Source organism: Trichoderma breve, assembly GCF_028502605.1.
Source record: "Trichoderma breve strain T069 chromosome 7 map unlocalized scaffold00007, whole genome shotgun sequence".
NCBI classification, from domain to species: domain Eukaryota; kingdom Fungi; phylum Ascomycota; class Sordariomycetes; order Hypocreales; family Hypocreaceae; genus Trichoderma; species Trichoderma breve.
Window position 1 is genome coordinate 1,934,415 of NW_026611593.1, and position 18,265 is coordinate 1,952,679.

Below are 18,265 nucleotides of genomic sequence, written 5' to 3' on the forward strand. Positions count from 1 at the left end.
ACATAATTTTGACATTGACATTGGCATTCAAAGTTCCCTCGTCTGTGGTCCAATCAATGGTGAAAACTGGTTAGATGCTACTACTATCTACTACTCGTAGTCATCTAATAGTATCCTGCAGGTCTGAGCGAATTGGCCCAGAATGGTCTCAAGATGACGGAGAACCTGCATGCGTTTGGGCATTCGTCTCTCCACCTTTGGGCATTTATCCGCCCAATCCAGCGCCTCTTTTGGAAATTCCCCCTCTTCTGTGTTGCGTGACTTTGTAGGGACGATGGAGATTGATTTGTTGAGGTGTTTTGGCTTAATCTCATGTATTCATCTATCGTATTCATTTATTCTTCAAGGGCAAATCGATCTTGCCGCACATAGCTAGTCCAAACGAGATGGGATCATCATGCTCCCCCTCTCAAGGCCCCTTGTGACGGTCAACCATCCACCTCCACCCATCGAGCGTCCTCGAAACCTCGCTGGCGTGCTTGTCGCCGTGCGTCTGCTTAACCATGCCCAGAAGCCACTGCAACCACGTCGTGCGGCCCCATTCGCCCCTTTGCAGGTCCCGTGTCACCAGTTCGGCCACGCGCGCCAGCACCTGCGGCGACACGGCCCTGGTCAGCGCTCGCTGGACGCTTGCGCACCGCTGCAGGCGCCGCAGCTTCTGCCGGTCATTGAGGTGCGCCGCCTCCATGTACCACTGGCCCATCCTGTCGACGAGGGCCATCTTGGCCTGGATCTCGCGGGCGATTTCCTCCGGAGCCGCGGTGGGCGCCGATGCGAGCCGCGTGAGGTCCATGGCTTCCCAGTGTACCGGCCGTGTGATTTCTGCATCTTTGATGATGCGTTCGACGTATGGAGCCCATGCTTCCCAGCCCCATGTTGTAATGTGTGATTCATGGCCGAGTCGTAGTCGAAGAGCTTCGTAGAGCTGCAGAGCAAGTCTGTGATCGTCACATGCCGTAGCTATTGTCCGCGCCGAGTCGATGGCTATTCGAGAAAGTGGAAGTGAGGATAAAGCGTGAATGAGGGCGTCTGTTTGGTTGATGCCCTTGAAGAAGCTGTAAAGCTCTGTCAAGATGTTGCTGGCACTGGGAAGGCCATGGATTGTGGAGAACAAAACTACCCATCGCTGTGATAAGGAGCTGTACTGTGTTTGTGTAAGCTCAGAATGGGCATTGTCACTGATGATACCCGTTGATCTTAATCGGCCGATTATAATTTGCCAAAGTTGGATATGTCGTGGAATAATCTCATGAGACATGATCAAATCTCGGTAAGATTGTGTAAACTCTTCATTTGTTGTTGTTGGATTGTATGCTTTGGCTATTAGCCATGAAAATCGTAATTTCCGACTAGTCTCCAGGTCCTGCTCTTGCTGTGCAAAAACGGTGGTCATGTCGGCATCCAGAGTCTGTAATTGTGTGGGACTTAGCATTGAAAGGGCTTCTCCAAATTGAGCTGCGGTGGCTGTCCAACGTTTGGGAATATTGCTGCTGCTCGCTTGAGCCATAACAAAGTATTGCGCCAAGGTTGATATCTGATCCATGGGAATCTGAGATCGGACCCAGGCCGGCATCAGACTCATCATTCGATTGAAAAGCCTGATATTCTGGTAGCCACCTCCTGTCGTGCAAACAATATTGGCAAACGTCATCCAGAGATCCAGCACAGCGATATTGTCGGGATTTCTCTTTTGCGCAACACCAAGGCCGGTCAAGAGGCTGCGACGAATTCTAGCGACGAATTCATTTGCCATTTTCGGATCTGATATCTTGTCCCTCAAAGTCTGGTCGAGAGGCTCCATGGAAAGACGCAATTCTTCGAGAGAAAGTGACGCGGTTTCCATCCTGAGGCAGTAGTCGCGCCGAAACAGCTTTCTCAACCTCTCCAACGCCCCATCATCCACGGTCTCAAGAAGAAGAATCCTGTCTCGTAATGTTGCTAACTCCTGGGGTAACTTTGTCGGCGCAGAGATTTCATCATAAGCATAATCGGTTGCGGTAGCTTCTCCGCTTGATATGCTAGAAAAGGTAATGTCTGCTGACGGCGGCTGAATAAATGGTTTATCGGCATCCGACTTTTCGAGCCACGATATCAGGCCGTCAAAGAGCACCGAGGGGCTAATAGCCTGCTTCTTTCTCTTCCTTTCCTCCACAGTAGATGGCGGCTCCCATTTCCATTCGCTGGGAACCCAGGCAACGTCAAAGTGCCATAGCGGGGGAAATGTTGACGACGAGGGCATAATTTCCGTCATGTTGCGCTTGCCTAGCTGGCGACGGCGGCTCTCGAGGGGCCCAGAGTGCGAGCTGAGTCGTCGACATGATGCAGCAGCGGAGAATTGGCGGTGATAGTGCTCAATGGCCTGCCGAAGCATCGAGTCTGTGATCCAGATGGCGGACGAGTGAGAAACACGTCCCACGGGGCGGCATTGCGCCGCGGACCGCACTGGCATTGCAGCGCCGCGGACGAGGGAATTTGACGGGAAGGCGGTGGGAATTATCTTCAAGCCATTGCAGTGGCATTCGGGGTTAGGGAAATATGACAGCGCTTCGGCGTCTTGGTGAGCTGTTGCTTGCTTGGATATTGGAAGCTTCCATCAAGAATTCGATACATGGGTTTGGATGGCCCGCGGGCTGTCGGGAAAAACTGTAGTTCCGGTGGGGGCGGGTGGAGGTAAAAGGACAGGTACAGAGGGTACGGATGTACTCCACGGATGTACTCCGGATGGTACCAGATGAGGTACATTTGGCACGGGTAATTGCTGACAGCATCCCAACTCTGCTAGCCTCTAGGGGTCCAGCGCCCCAGCGATTGCCCGAGTTCAAGTATATCCGCTACTATCGATATTTTAATCTAGCATCTGCTACTATTGCTATATTTCTCTATTCGTAGTTTCTGATATTATTTAATATCTATCCATCACTGATGTACCAGTTAAAAATAAAATGACATGGGATGCTGGATAGCAGAGTTGGGGTGATGGCAGCCAGCATTTCCCATGGCACGGAGCACCGGGTACCTTGCCTGCAATTTGCACGGGCCATGTACACAAGGGTCCTCGTTTCCCCCCGTACCGTCTCCTTACTGTAGAACGTACTGCCTGATACAGGTCGCATGTCATGCACCAATCGGGACGCATGCGACATGCAATATGGAGAAAGTATCGAGCGCACCTCCGCCAAGGTGTCAGTGACATTAACATTAACACATCGCACCGCCTCACTCAGCACACGCAGCCCCCGTCTTCCAATCTCGGAGCTCCAAATGAGCTGACGGGGCAGATCCATGCATGGCCGATCCATCCTTGCACATGATCCCGAGCGACCGCAAGCGACTGTGAAGCTGCTGGTTATTTGCATTCGCTAGTCCGCAGGGCACGCGAACCGCCAGCCCGCTTTCGCTTCCCTCCCCTGAACATCAAAAAGAGACTCTCTTCTGTTTCACTGACTTCTCCCTGAAACCAAACAACGAGGCAAGCGAAAGACAAAAACAAAGCTCGAAACAAAACAATAAACAAAGGCGCAGCAGGACCACCGAGCTTGTCCGGAGCTTGCGCTATACGTACTTGTATCAGCTCATCGCATCTTGTCGCATTACATCGCATTACATCGCATCCGCATTCTAGGACCATAGCTTCACCCATATCCACCATCGCATTCCTCGACTGCCTAGCTCGCTGCGGGCTCCATGGCTCTGCGTGTCCCTTCGTTGTTGCTGTCCAACCTCGAAAGTCGCTTATGAAAATCGCTGATGGAGCCCGTGGTTTATGAAGAGACGCCTCTAGCCGACTACCTCAGAGGTATGTTGAAGCTTCCACATGGTCGCCCCTGAATCCTGCGCATGCTGACTGGTCGATGTGATTTGTGAAGATGGAGGTAACTTGTCGGAGGCGGAATGGGCTCCCATGGACGGCACTCCCGATCACCAGATGTCGATAGCATCCGATTCCTCGCCTCCTGCGAGCCCGACACCCTTTGCGCCGTCCGGCCGTCCCTTGGTCAAGGCTCGATTTCGCAATGCTCCCAGCAAGCTGGATCTTGCCGAGCAGCAGCCACAGGCCCAACAGCCCTTGACGCTGCAATCACTCAAGAAGAGCTGCTCTGTATGTTGAACACCTCCTCATGCGGAAGCTTCACCGCTCCTGCTCCACACACACCTCATGAGCTAACCTGGGTTGAACCATACCATGTAGGCCCTCTTGGCTGCGAGCCTCGATCGTGCAGACAACGCCCGGTTCCTCGAACAATTCAGATATACAATCATTGCCTCGCAGCTGCTCAACGGCCATTCCCTACTAGGAGGACACCGTCCACCGGCTCTGAGAACGCCGTCCTCGACCACAGACAGCAATGACCAATCTCTGCTCTCGACCGAAGGTATTATAGTGTCCGTCGTCGGAGCGCTAGCTCTCGCAGTTTTCCTAAGCTGGGCACTGAGTAGTGCGCCATGGCATGTGACGAAACGACGCCTAATATTGGTGCTTATTATTGCTGCAGCGGCGGTGTTGGTAGGACAAGTCTTTGTGCGACGACAATGGCTTCGCTACCGGAGAGAACAGTCCTTGTCTGAGATATCCACATTCATTTCGAACTCGCAAAATTTTGATAGCGCAACCGAAGCTACACTTTCCCTTGTCCAAGAAGTTGAGCTGGTCTCGCGTGGATACCGAATGTCAGTTTTCTCTTTCCCCTACTAGTCATAACCTCTCCGGTCATGGCTATATTTCAAATACATCACAAGCTGACAGCCCTACAGTAGTGTCCCCCTTCCACCGGTCAGTCGGCTCGAGGATCGTACCCAAAGCAGAAAATGTGTTCGGCTACGAAGGGCGCTCAAAAACTCGCTTGCAGAGGTTCTGCAGACGTACAACCAGGTGTCCGATGTTGTCAGGGGCTTCGCTGAGCAGATGGAGCTGGAGAAATACTACGACATGTACGACGTTAGCGACTTTGACATTTCGGACTCCCGTCTGGGTTTCAATGCGGCCGAGTTTGACGACCTGGAGTCGCTGAGAACGTTGAAAATTCTTGCTGCGCGATTTCATACCACCCGAAAGATGCTCCTCTGCGCCCTGTTGGCTCTAGATGCCAATGGGGAGGCCAGAGACCTGCTGCGTTGGACAGCTGCGGTGGAGTCGCTGAAAAGCGTCAACATCACGACCAAGTCTGTGTTTGAGAAGCTGCAAGGGATACTAAGCGAGGAAGAATGTAAGTGGCTTATTATACCCCCTCTCCTTTCTTCAGCATCCCTCGTTGTGTAGGCGAAGTTTCTAACGAATTATAGCGTTTCCCGCACCACCAACTCCACAGATGCCCCTTACACCGGGCAAAGAGCGATGGCGCTCCCAGCTGCGCAAGCTCAGTTCCATGTCAACCGGAATCCGAGGCTTACAAGCCAAACTTCACCTGCTACGAGAAGAATCGGACAGGGCACTAGACGACTCCAACGACATCTCCGAACTGGGACCCAATCTCATGTCGCAGTATGACTCCATTGGAGTGGACCTGAGAATGCTTATGGCGGCATGGGAAGAAGGCAGAGCCGCTTTGGCTCAGGGCATTGACAGAAACGAGAAGCGGCTTTCATCAATAAGCACGTTGCTATCGCCCGCCAGCTCCCTGAGCGGACTCACTACAATAGGCGAGGGAGGTGCCGCAGAGGCCTTCAAGGCTCTGACTGGCGAGTCCCCGCCGGCGTCAGATATCAACGACGCCGAAGAGGACCAGGAAATCTTTGAAGCCGTCGCAAAGCCACGACCTCGGAGCTTGCTGACGCGAGAGGAGAGGATTGCAAAGGTCAAAGAAGAGAGGGAGCAGAGGGCGTTGGCACGACAGCAGTTGGAGGCCACCAAGGGCATGCTGAGAGAGCTGGAAACAGTCATCAGCCTACGGCCCCAGAAACGAAGCAGTGCTCCTGCTGGAACCCGCAAGGTCTCGATGTGAGCTCGACTCACACACAAGTCTCGACGACAAACCGTTACTTTCCTACATTTCACGTTACATGTACAGGCGCATGGCAGCATCACATCTCTCGTTATCGTTTTACATTTCTTATTTTGTTGATCTGTCTTTGGTTACTTTTTCCTTTCTCTACTTCATACAATGGGGCAAGACACGGTGCAACGGCTAGGGGTTCGGGGTGCTTGCTTTTGTATTATTTGTTGTGATTATTACTCTAGAGCCCGGTCAGTTTGGTGGCGGCGGCAGATGTCTTTTTTATTTTTTGTGTTGACTGATACGGACTCGTTTAGACAAGGCGTATGATGGGATCGAAACGCACCACAATCTTTGTATATAGCCATGTATGTACTAAACATTTGGCAGATTATCTCGGCATGCGCATATATGGGATGATGGATGGGGCCACCAAATTGACTGCCGCGGATGCAATATTTTAGACCAAGGAACTAGAGTAGGAGGCTGTATATACTTGTATGCTCTTAACATTCATTACTTATGTATTTCATCTCTTTATGCTATGGATATTGTCTTGTACATGGATCTCTCCCCTTACTGCTGTCCCTGCGTCTGCCAACGCGAGGAGTTCCATGTTTGTCACGCTTGATTATACCCAAAATTGTATAGTGTCTCTGGCGTCCCCTGTAGGCTGTAGGCATAGGTGGTGCTCCCCTGTGCAGATGCCTACAGCACAAGGTAGAGCTTTGTAGCTTCCAGCAACAGTAGTGATGGATGGTACCTCGCGTGTAGGCTGCCAATCCACGGCACGCAAGGTACCTCGCATTCAGCTGGGCACTAAAATGTGCCCCGCGTAAGGTTGGCGTCTCCCGCCAGCCAGACGCGTCTCGACTTGCCCACAGCTCTCGTGTTAAGTGCTTTTTCTGCCTGCTACCTCGAGCTTCGCCTCCACCAAGACGTGCATTTTACTTCTTCACCATCCAACACCTGTGACTCCGGCACTGCAGTAACGCTCCGATTGTCTCTGCCTCTCCTTCAGATTCGACCTAATTCTTCTCTCTTTTACAACTCTATCCTTTACTTAATTCACACATCCATCCAGTACGTGCTAAGCCCTGCAGCTAATTGCGTGCATCCCCTCTTTCTTTTTTTCCCACGCCCAAACTGCCCAATTCAAGCCTCGGAGCAACGGCAAAAGTATATCTAACACGCGGCAGAAATGTTGGAGGCACGGTTGGAACAGGCTAGCATCCTGAAGAAGGTAAATTGACCCAATCCCACGTCTTTCCAAAAGTTTTCCTCGTCCTTGGCCAATGACCCGTTGCTGACCACGAAATTGATACTCGCAGGTGGTTGATGCCATCAAGGACCTCGTCCAAGACTGCAACTTTGACTGCAATGACTCCGGCATCGCGCTGCAGGCCATGGACAACTCGCACGTCGCCCTTGTGTCGATGATGCTCAAGGCCGAGGGCTTCTCGCCATACCGATGCGACCGCAATATTGCTCTTGGTGTCAACCTGACGTCTCTCACAAAGGTGCTACGAGCCGCCCAGGGCGATGATATCTTGACGATCAAGGCGGAGGACGCTCCCGATGTCATGAACCTGCTGTTTGAGAGCAGCGGAGAGGACCGCATCAGCGAGTACGACCTCAAGCTCATGGACATTGACCAGGAGCACTTGGGCATTCCCGAGACCGAGTATGCGGCCACCATTACTATGCCTTCGGCCGAGTTCCGAAGAATCTGCACAGATCTGGCAGCCATGTCAGAGTCAGGTATGGAACAAGAATAACGCTCCTGCGCCAATCACTTTGAGAGAGATTGTGTGCGTATTTATGAAATAATACTGAAGCTAACGTCAAATCTGCTGGCAGTTGGCATTGAGGCTTCCAAGGATGGTGTCAAATTCTCCTGCAACGGTGACATTGGTAATGGCTCCGTCACTCTGAGAAGCCACACCTCCATTGAAAAGCCCGAGAACAATGTCGACATTGAGTTGACAGAGCCCGTGTCTCTGACCTTTTCCCTCAAGTACCTGGTCAACTTCTGCAAGGCTGCTGCCCTGTCTACCCAGGTTAAGATCTGCCTCTCCAGCGAGGTGCCGCTCTTGGTCGAGTACAACCTCTCCGGCAGCAGCTACCTGCGCTTCTACCTTGCACCAAAGGTTTGTCTTTTCCCTTGCTCTCCGATACTGAACTTGTATGTAGCATGCTAACGTGGAGTCAGATTGGTGACGACGAGTAAATAATTACACCTACACTCCCGATTCAGACGACCCAACACACAACCTCCGCATAAACCAGACCGGGCCATAGGCAGGAAACGATACAGCCCTTCAATCGCGGCTGGTCAACTCCCCGACGATGACAGAGAGAGGAGAAATGGATATCGAGAATATTGTCAAAGGCCTTTTTCCTTTTATTTTCTAATCATGATCTGTAGCAAAAGAAAAAATGAAACGAGCACGTGTTTAGCCTTTAGTCTTGCCTGCCGATAATTACCTCCAACAATCTTGTCGAGTCCCTTATGGACTGATTCTTACACCGTGCCCTTTTCCCTCTGCTCTCTTCTCTTCTTGACGCCTAACCTGCTCCTTGGTGCTTATCTGGAGCAGACGCTCATACAAGCGGCTTAGACCGGATCGTAGCTTCGGCCATCGGCGGGGCGTTTTTCCTAACCCCCCGTGATATGACTCTGTCTCTGGCGCCCTTTTTGCTAGCTCTCAGACATACGCCCTGCTTTTTTTGAGTTTTTCTATGCGGCTGTCGCCTCAGCAAAAGAAACGGGCGTCTGCTGTCTTGACGGATACTAGTGGTGAGCCGCCTGCTGTTTTTTTCCCACCTCCGCGGTTCTGTGGCATTAAGCTCGCTCCGCTGACGGCGGGACCCTTTCGCATGGGGGGATCCCGGCAACGTCAGTTTATTATTCATCCAACTCTGATCCTCGCCAGTCTGACCCAGCCTTGAGTGAGATCAAAGACGCCTGGACCAGATTTTGCCCCCTTTATGTCATTGCACACTATTTCTATTTCTCCCTTATGCTTCTTTTTTGTCTTTTCCTCTAACATATAGTTTCAAGGCAACATTGCGAACCTCCGGATCTCGGCGCACGGCAGAAGTGCTTTTTCTTAGTCTCATACACAAAACAGAACATAATGTCTTCTGTCTCACTACTTCCGCCACGAGTGTTGGCAGTTGCAAGCCATGTAAGTTGATTTCATGATTTATTGAAGCCTTTAAAGATTTCATTGTGGTTTTCAGCCGGCTGACTGTGTCGTTTCCGTAGGTTGTCTCAGGGTATGACTTGGAAATAGAAAGCAAGCGTGAAAATGCTAGTCCATGAGATGCTGTGAGCAGTTGAGTTAACGTGGCTTTCAGCAACGTGGGAAACAAGGTCGCCGTCTTCGTGCTCCAGTCGTTGGGATTTGACGTCGCTGCCCTGAATACGGTGCAGTTCAGTGAGTTGGTCCGGAATGTGCGAGGGGATTACGGCCACGAGGCAATGCTGACTCACTTTTGCGTGTCTCTCCTCCAGGTAATCACACGGGCTACAGACAATGGACGGGAACGAGGGCCACGGCACAGGAGATTACCGATCTCTACAGCGGTCTAAAGCAGTCGTACCTGGATGACTTTGACATGATGCTCACTGGCTACATCCCGGGCGCAGAGGGAGTCACGGCGGTGGGTACGATTGCAAAGGGACTCAAGGAGAAGTTTCAGAACTCTCCGGGCAAGTTCTTTTGGGTGTTGGATCCTGTCATGGGAGACAACGGAAAGCTATATGTGGCGCCGGAGGTTGTGCCTGCGTATAAAGCTCTTCTCCCGTATGCAGATCTGATACTGCCGAATCAGTTTGAAGCTGAGTAAGTATCATATGAAGTTATCAACTTTGACGTACACACATCCATTGCTAACCCAACTCTTCCGCTTATAGACAACTCTCAGACGTCAAGATTGTAGACATGGACAGCCTCACCCAAGCCATCCAGGTGCTTCACGACAAGTTCAACATCCCTCACATCATCATCACCTCCGTCAGCTTCACAACCCCAGGCCACCCGCCCTCGCACCTCACCGTCATCGGCTCCACCATGACCTCAGACCGCAAGGCCCGCCCCTTCAAGATCGTCTTCCCGTCCATAGACTGCTACTTCTGCGGCACTGGCGACATGTTCGGCGCCCTCATCACAAGCCGCATTCGAGAGGCCGCCAACGCCGTCCCTGGCTTGAGCGGCCGCGCCAGCTGGCTCAGCGACGACGACGTTGCGGCGACGGATCTGCCGCTGGCGAGGGCGGCGGAAAAAGTGTTGGCTAGCATGCATCAGGTTTTGGCTAACACGCGGGATGCGATGCCGGAGGTGATGGAGAGGACGTGGGCTTTGCTGCGGCCGGAAGATAGGAATGACGAGACGAAGGCGCATTATGTCAAGTCCAAGGCGGCGGAGCTGCAGTTGGTTACCAACTTGGATAGCCTACGAACCCCGAGCATATCATTTTCGGCAACGAAAATTTAGACTGGGGGGTGATACAAAAACGTCAAGGAAAAAGCGAATTGGACATAGATGGAAGGGGGAGGCGGCGTAGAATCAAGTCTTTTTTTTTTGTTTCTAGTATTCATTGTTATAGACCTAAACCAGGACGGCCGTCTTGTCTTTTCCAGCACTATATTCTGCACCCGACACCGAGTCGGCACAGCTTTCTTTTTCCCTTGTTCTGTATCGTATCGTAATATCGTTTTATATTAATCCCATTATATTGTTGTCCCTTAGTTCTTGCCAGTGCTTCCAAAGCCGCCCGCTCCCCTGACGCTCTCCTCCAACTCCTCCACCTCAACGACGTCGGGCGTCACGATTCTCTCCAGCACGAGCTGGGCAATTCGATCGCCCTCCTTGATCTCGTAGTCGGTTTCCGCATGGTTGAACAGAAGAACCTTGACGGGTCCGCGGTAGTCTGCGTCGATGACACCTGCACCAGTGTCGATGAAGTGCTTGGACGCAAGGCCAGAGCGGGGAGCAATACGGCCGTCTTTTATAGTGATTAGCTTTTGTTCTCTTCCCCCTTCTTGTCTTATAGATAGCATGTGTTGGTGCTTGACTTACATGTTCCCGCAGGCGTGGCAATGCTAATATCCGTATCGACAAGGCCCTTTCCTCTGGCCGGCAAAACAGTGTCTTTCGCAGCGTACAAGTCGTACCCGGCGGAAAAGGCGCTGCCGCGCGTGGGAAGTCTGGCCTGCGGCGAGAGCTTCTTGACTTGCAGGGGGACGGGGGCCTCCATTGCGGTTGCTGTTGCCAGTGTTACTGCTGCTGCTACGGCTTCTTCGACGGCGGCGGGTTCGGGGAGTGTTTCTGTGTGGTCGATTGTCTTGATGCGCTTGGCGGGAGGGGAGGTTGTGCCGTTTTCGGGGACTGCAGACATGACTGGGGATTAGATTTATGGAATTGGAGGTTTTGTTGCTGTAAGAATGCTTGTGAGAGGGAGAGGTAACGAGTGTAGGTAACAAGATGTTGGAAGGGAATGGGCTTTATTTAGAAGAAGAAAGAGAGAGGAAATCAAAGGGCAAAATAGCTATGTTTGCTTTTTTCGGCTTACTTACTATTTTCGTTGGTAGTGCAAGGCTGGAAAAAGGAAGTCGGTGAGAGAAAAGCGATCTGTCTGGCGGGATTGGGGATTGGAGGGGCGAAGACACGCGACGCGTTGAGAGTTTGTTGGTTGGTGGGGGAAGAGAGAAATTGGGCCAATTGAGGCGGGGGGGTTTCGGTGGTTGCGTCTCGTCTCACAGGGCGGCTTTGGCTTTGGGCTTATGGGCTTGTCTCCCTTGCATTTGGGTTGGGAATGAGGAGATGGATGTGATTGGATCAGGTTACGGAGGACTTTGTTGCATTTGTTGAATTGGGTATCAAGGCGGTATAGAGCAATATTAATCAAGTGTGTTATGCAAGGGAGAGCTATTCAGCACCCCGGAGTTGGCTGCCAAGCATCCCGTGTCGTGGATAAGTTAGGCTTCACAGTACTGGAAGTGATATTGTCAAAAACGAGGAATATAGCTGAAGCAGCAGACACTAGAAGAATATAGCCATAGCAGTAGCAACTGCCTAGTAGTGAGATGTGTTATTCAATAGTTGATTTGTCTGTCATTGTCTTTAGTATCATATCCAAGGTGCATCAAAAGATAGTCTAATCGTCCAGCTCCCGCCCAAAATCAACTAGCCGTATCTTGGTAGCATCCCTGGGATGGAACTGCGCAACCTTGGACCTAATGAGAAACCTCGCCGCCGCCGTCTCATGCGGCAGCTTCACGTAGGCATCCGAACTGCTGCCCTTTGCCTCGACAAGCCTGTTGAGCAGCTCCTCCGTAAGCTGTCGCATCTCTGTCCCAGCCGCCGAAGCTGCGTCCCTCGGCTTTGTCTTTTTGCCACTACCAGCTCCGTCGCCATCGCTCGGGCCCCAAATCTCGTCTATCCGCCGTTGGCTCTTGTCTTTGTTGATTTCGCCCTTTGGCTTCTTCAGTTTCCCCTGCGCGTTGAACCCCGCGGCGAGATCTTGGGCGTCAATGTCCATCAAGTCTCCCACCACAGGCCCGCCCATAGCCTCTGCTGCGAGCATTACCGCCAGGTGGTCATCGATGAAGCGGTTGAGAGCTTTCATCAGCTTGCTTGTCTCTTTATTGTAGCCTTGTTTCTTTCGCCGTAGTTCCTCGATCCGTTTGCGCGCTTCTTCTTCTGGTTGCGTGTTGGTTCCCGATTCGACTTCAGTGCGTAACGATTCGATCCTCTGCTTAAGAGCTTCATTAAGAAGCTGGTGATCTTTCAACGCAGCTTCATCTTGCTTCAATTGCCTTTGTTCTCTCTCGGTTGACTCGGTTTGCGAGGCTAAGAATGCCTTTGACTCTTGAATCGTCTGGTGTGTCTTGCGCAGGGCTAGCAGCGCCGGGAGCACTGATCCTGGGAACGGGAGGAAAGGTTCAGAGTTGGTGACATCGTCAAAGGCCGCTTTGAGGAGCTGGGCTTGGCCGGCGGCAGTGCTGGGCGTCTCAAGCTCTGCGGAGCGCAACTGTGATTGCTGTGTTAGACGCCGTCTCGCGTGCGTTCTAGTGGTGCGCTTATAGCTACCTCGTTCAGCTGAGCCTCATATTCACGGACTTTCCGCTGGAGCTCCTTCAGTGTATGGTCGATATTGGTGGCATGGGCCTGGGCTTCCGAGCTGTTGCGCAATCTGTCGTCCATGGCCTGTATTTACTGGTAGATTCGCGTGCCTCTGACTTCATCTTTTAGCCTATGGTGGGTGCGCATATGCTCCGAGAAGCTGCTCGGCCTAGATCGAGGTACGGGTTGCACAGTCTTCAAACTGTGTGGGCTTCCCCCTGCAGCAACTCGATTTCAGCGCTGACAATGCGTCCGGGTCCTGTGGGGGCGCGACTCTCCCCACCGAAAAAGCTCCTTGTCCGCTGTAGCCTCCTCCAATCGCCTGGAGATGCGGCGACGTGGCGCACTCCGCACTGTACAGCCCGAGCCGCACCTTGTTCTTGGCGGCCTAGTGTCGCGCATACAGTCGCCCAATCGGGGGCATCACGTGATAACGCCGCGGGCGACCTCTCGCAAGGGAGGCATGGGCCTTTTTGTTCTACCCCGACGTCTCATCAAAGTTTCTTCCTTCATCCGCCGCATCTTCTCCTCACCATTCTCTTGCGACGCGCCCAACCCGACGCCATCGATCCGATCGCACCAGTGTCCTTGTGGCATTGTCCCAGCGCCCTGCGAGATTCCGTTCCGCCGCTGATTCTAGGTCACCTCCACGTGTGCTTGTCCGCGTGTTCTAGCTACCTGTAGCCTTGCCTGGGGTTGCTGGCCGGAAAAGCAGCTTTGGTCTCTTTTCTTTCCGCTTTGTTAGCCTGTCCCTTTCATCGGAAGCCGTCACGTTAGCGAACCACGTGCAATCCATTGCAATCGTCGAGGCGACTCCTCCACAATCGAGAGACGGGCCGTCGATCGATCACTAACTTTAAACGCGCGAGGTGCTGGTTGGTTCTTGCGTTGAGCGCCAGTTACGGGAACTCACAAGGTCTTGCCAAGAAGGAAATCAAGGTTTGAGCTGAGCGCATTGTCTCTTCATTCTCTGCTTTCGAGACACCTGTCCCAGTAACGATACATCGCTGCACCATCCTCTCCATCACCACCACTTTGTCATCAGCCACTCAGTTTTCATCATCGCCCTTTCTTCCCGTTCACCATTTGGACGTTCACCGAAGATCCCTAGCAGTCCGACACCTTTTTTTGCCAAAGTTCTGGATCATCTAGACGCGGAAGAAGAGAGTTGCACCCTTTGAGAACACAACTCCTCCCACTATCTATTCCGCTACACACAGCCTGGGCAGCGCCCTTTTGCGACACCACCAAAGTCACATCACGAATCCTACACACACGAGAAAGCCGATCCTTATCATCACCGATTCCAGCCACTACACCAGCACGTTTTCCTTCGAAAACCCCCTGAGTGTAGATATAAACAATCGAAACAAGGAAAAAAATAAAAAAAGAGCGACGAGAAGACACAAGATCTTTGGTCATCGCCAATTAGACGATACTTAATTCGTTCCAATTTTTGTGAACCACACTGTTCCTTTTGCAAACGACATAAAACTCAACCCAACGCAAATCACAATGTCTGCCTCACCCCCACAACCTACTCAATCGGCCAAGCGCCCTCTCGAAGAGGCCTCCTCGCCCTCCCGAGCCACCGACCAGCCTGAGGCCAAGCGACCCGCCCTGGACAAGACATCCAAGAATGACGAAGAGACGGAAAAGCTGGATCTCGCACCTGAGCTACCCGTCGAGACTGCAGAGGAGAATGGCGAAGAAAGCGCCAACGGCGTCGCCGCAACTGAGGACTCGGCCCCTGCAACCGATGCCGGCACCACTGCCAAGGCCACTCCTACTGTAGCGATATCAACGGAGGCTTCATCTGCTGTGGCTGCTTCGGCTGCCGCTCATGACGAGAGCTCGTGGATCCATATTCGAGCAGTCATCTCTAGTCCGGAGGCTGCCACCATCATTGGCAAGGGTGGTGAGAACGTATCTAACATTCGGAAAATGTCCAACGCCAAGTGCACCGTCAGCGACTATCAAAAGGGAGCTGTCGAGCGCATCTTGACCGTCAGTGGCATCGTCGATGCAGTTGCCAAGGTAGGAATAGATCCCCTTTCCCCCTCGTGAACTTTCCTGTAAGCTGTTGGACTAACATTCCGTTCTCTTTCTTCTCTTTCTCCTTTAACAGGCTTTTGGTTTGATTATACGAACATTGAACAATGAGCCGCTCAACGAGGCATCTACTGCCTCTTCCAAGACATATCCCCTCCGTCTTCTGATTCCCCATATCCTGATCGGTTCTATTATTGGCAAGGGCGGTTCTCGTATCCGGGAAATCCAGGAAGCGTCGGGCGCCCGGCTGAATGCCTCAGACTCGTGCCTCCCCATGTCGAGCGAGCGCTCCCTCGTTGTGATGGGCGTTGCCGACGCAGTACACATTGCCACTTACTATGTCGGCAGCACTCTGCTTGAGCAGCTCAATGAGCGATTCGGTGGACCGGCCGCGTCTGCATATGCGACCAGAAGCGGCGCTCCCGTGGGATCCATCCCCGGCGGTATGCAAGTTGTCCCCTACAGCCCACAGCCTGCATCAGGGCACTACGGACGAGCAGAGAACTACGGCCGGCATCAAGAGCGCCGGCCTCATCACATGCCACCCGCGCCCTACCCCCAACCGTACCCTCACGGTGCTCCTCACGGCACCCCGGCGATTCCCATGCAGTACGGAGCGGGCCAGCCTGCCGCCTATGGAGCGGCCGCGCCTCACGTACAGCCTCACATGGCACCCCATACCGGCCCCCAGGCGCACGGAGCCCCCCAGGGCCAGCCCATGCACGCCGGCATGCCTGGAGGACCGATTACCCAGCAAATCTACATTCCCAACGACATGGTCGGCGCCATCATCGGCAAGGGAGGCCAGAAGATCAATGAGATACGACAGATGAGCGGCAGCGTGATTAAGATTAACGAGCCCCAGGACAACAGCAACGAGCGGCTAGTAACGATTACGGGAACGGAGGAGTGCAACCGCATGGCCCTCTACATGCTGTACTCTCGACTTGGTGAGACGCAAAACCGATCCACGGGAGCCTAAGCTTCTAACCAGTAGCGAGCGACAGAATCGGAAAAACACCGAATTTAACCACTTGCAGCGGGCGACGAGGACGACGAGGTTGCTGCGCCTTGTAATACAGGCGAGCAATGGGAAGGCCAACGTAGTGATGAAGCTGACGACGATGAGGCAAGGGATCTGGGCCGGGCTGGATGCACTTTGTAACGTGTTGATAAGGAATCAATGAGAGGCTATATGATCATGGCAGCTACAGATACTCGGTTTTCTTTTTTTCCTTTTCCTTTTTTTTTTTTTTGATTTTTCTAGTTTTCAACCATTTCTTTAGCAGTCTAGAAACGGGATGTTTACTGTGACTGGGACTGATCTGGGGGTGGAAGAAGTCGGGGGCAGATAGTGATGAAGACTAGAATGGAGCTCAATGGGATAGTTGACGGTTCGAGGGCAGGTTTGACGTTATTTGATTTTTATCAGAAATGGGAGTCTGCGAAACTGGCTTTTTATAAGGAGATGGGCCATCATTTGACATGATGCCACGGGATTGCAAAAAAAGTACAGATGTTCTATAATATGCAATGATTTCTCTCTGCTTCTCTTGTATTTTCCGTTTGCTTTCCTTGGCTTTTCTGTTCCTCTTTTCTTTGGAGTCAAATAACACACTAGTACCATGAATTTGTTTTCTTATGTCCTGGCGACGAGAGGTTAGATATCGTAACGAGATGCAGAGGAAATGTTTATGTACGTTGTGCTATGTGGCTTGGGATATCTATGGTGGGAAGTTGGATAGCCACCTTCTACGTGTATATGTTCAAGCAGCGACTAGCAAGTATCCATTTGATGGGAAGCCTCTCATTCTGGATGGCTTTGCAAGGGAATGTCTATCCAGTAAATAAACAGTTTTCTTTCACATCCGGTTTCTGCAGTCAAGTTTGGGCTCTATGACGAGTAGAGTCTCTGCACCGTCGTGTTGAGGCAGAGAAGCAAGACCGGTCATCGCGAGGTCAGCCTTCGAGGGAGTCAACACATCTCTTCCCTAAAGCCTTTGAGGTGAGCTGAGGTCACCCGCATTGACACTTTGACACTGTAAACCCTGAGTATCTCATCAATCTCTCAACAGTTGGTTGCCAACTGCCGGCTGCCAGCCGCCAGCTGGATGCCTGACCGCCGCGCCTATTTAAGCCCTCTTCTCTTCTCTTCTCCCGTGCTCCTCTTTCTCTCTTCTTCTTCTCTTTCCTCTCCATCCCACTTCACCTCATTTTTATTCAGCCACTGGCTTGTACCACGCCAACTTGCTTCTACCTTGTCTCCTCCTCTCCTCATCAAAGCAGCCTCCGCTACGAGTCAGCATTTGAAATCGATATCACCACCTCGCGAGCGTGGCAGAGATTTACCATGGCGGACGAAATGAAAGAAGACGCAATGGAGCCAGACTACGAGAAGTTCGAAGAGCTCATGGCCTTCTGGAAGACCATGGCACACGAAATGCATGTGTCGTGGCACGAAACTCTAGAAGCCGCAAGCGCTCTACCTGAAGGAAAACGCTCGCTCTCTGAGATACAGCGCCTTGTCACCAAAGCCCTCGATAGTGAAAGTTTCGACCTCCGATTTTTGGACCAGAAGCTCCCAGAAGAAGTGTCGAAATGGCCCACCCTCATCAAAAAAGAGGACGTAGAGCAGAACATGCCCATGGCTTTTGGGCGTCTCCTGGGCATGAAAGAGCCAGAAACTCCGATGAGGAACGTCTGGGACAATTATTACACTCCTCTAGCCTCCACGCGAGAAATGGGCTCAATTTGGGAGACGGTTACCTCTATTTTGCGGATGCTGTTTATGGGAGAACGTTCCTGGGGATATGAATTTCTCGAGGACGCAGTGAAGATTCAGTTTAGGAAGTTCAAGGCCTACCTGAAGCAAAAGTATCAACCATGGAACCAAGAATGGGCGATTCAATTCCCTGAATTATTGGAAGCGTATCCTACCAATGAACGACGCGCTGCATTGGACCAGGAGTTTTATGATTGAATGGAGGAGCAGGACAATTGACTGTGGAGCTAGGAGGTACAATGCATCTGGGCTCAGTAGGAGACATTTTTCTATTTTTTCTGCAGTTATGATATATGGGAGGGCTGAAGGAAAGGGGATGGTTATTTCTAGACTTCGCTTGGGGGCCATATTGTTTGGACCGCGACTTA

The 18,265-nt window shown here is 52.1% G+C and overlaps 8 protein-coding genes across 8 annotated transcripts; 5 read left to right on the plus strand and 3 right to left on the minus strand.

The window, feature by feature from the left end:
• Nucleotides 1-409: 409 nt before the first annotated feature.
• On the minus strand, nt 410-2,449 carry T069G_10793 (uncharacterized protein; the record flags this gene model as incomplete). Its single annotated transcript, XM_056178003.1, has 1 exon — nt 410-2,449. One exon carries the CDS (start codon nt 2,447-2,449, stop codon nt 410-412), a length of 2,040 nt encoding a protein of 679 aa, XP_056024293.1.
• Nucleotides 2,450-3,747: 1,298 nt separating this feature from the next.
• On the plus strand, nt 3,748-5,939 carry T069G_10794 (mysoin-binding motif of peroxisomes domain-containing protein; the record flags this gene model as incomplete). Its single annotated transcript, XM_056178004.1, has 5 exons — nt 3,748-3,796; nt 3,867-4,099; nt 4,190-4,668; nt 4,753-5,204; nt 5,281-5,939. 5 exons carry the CDS (start codon nt 3,748-3,750, stop codon nt 5,937-5,939), a joined length of 1,872 nt encoding a protein of 623 aa, XP_056024294.1.
• Nucleotides 5,940-7,131: 1,192 nt separating this feature from the next.
• Nucleotides 7,132-8,160, plus strand: T069G_10795 (rad9 domain-containing protein; the record flags this gene model as incomplete). Its single annotated transcript, XM_056178005.1, has 4 exons — nt 7,132-7,173; nt 7,262-7,691; nt 7,791-8,080; nt 8,143-8,160. The coding sequence occupies 4 exons, from the start codon at nt 7,132-7,134 to the stop codon at nt 8,158-8,160; spliced, it is 780 nt and encodes a 259-aa protein (XP_056024295.1).
• A 910-nt stretch (nt 8,161-9,070) lies between these two features.
• Nucleotides 9,071-10,432, plus strand: T069G_10796 (phosphomethylpyrimidine kinase domain-containing protein; the record flags this gene model as incomplete). Its single annotated transcript, XM_056178006.1, has 5 exons — nt 9,071-9,121; nt 9,202-9,212; nt 9,294-9,373; nt 9,451-9,781; nt 9,853-10,432. 5 exons carry the CDS (start codon nt 9,071-9,073, stop codon nt 10,430-10,432), a joined length of 1,053 nt encoding a protein of 350 aa, XP_056024296.1.
• Nucleotides 10,433-10,683: 251 nt separating this feature from the next.
• On the minus strand, nt 10,684-11,336 carry T069G_10797 (dUTPase domain-containing protein; the record flags this gene model as incomplete). The annotated part of the gene is made up of 2 exons (XM_056178007.1): nt 10,684-10,943; nt 11,018-11,336. The coding sequence occupies 2 exons, from the start codon at nt 11,334-11,336 to the stop codon at nt 10,684-10,686; spliced, it is 579 nt and encodes a 192-aa protein (XP_056024297.1).
• A 759-nt stretch (nt 11,337-12,095) lies between these two features.
• T069G_10798 (uncharacterized protein) lies at nt 12,096-13,144 on the minus strand (the record flags this gene model as incomplete). The annotated part of the gene is made up of 2 exons (XM_056178008.1): nt 12,096-12,971; nt 13,031-13,144. 2 exons carry the CDS (start codon nt 13,142-13,144, stop codon nt 12,096-12,098), a joined length of 990 nt encoding a protein of 329 aa, XP_056024298.1.
• A 1,434-nt stretch (nt 13,145-14,578) lies between these two features.
• On the plus strand, nt 14,579-16,145 carry T069G_10799 (KH domain-containing protein; the record flags this gene model as incomplete). The annotated part of the gene is made up of 3 exons (XM_056178009.1): nt 14,579-15,100; nt 15,192-16,065; nt 16,123-16,145. The coding sequence occupies 3 exons, from the start codon at nt 14,579-14,581 to the stop codon at nt 16,143-16,145; spliced, it is 1,419 nt and encodes a 472-aa protein (XP_056024299.1).
• A 1,320-nt stretch (nt 16,146-17,465) lies between these two features.
• Nucleotides 17,466-18,095, plus strand: T069G_10800 (uncharacterized protein; the record flags this gene model as incomplete). The annotated part of the gene is made up of 1 exon (XM_056178010.1): nt 17,466-18,095. The coding sequence occupies one exon, from the start codon at nt 17,466-17,468 to the stop codon at nt 18,093-18,095; it is 630 nt and encodes a 209-aa protein (XP_056024300.1).
• Nucleotides 18,096-18,265: the final 170 nt, after the last annotated feature.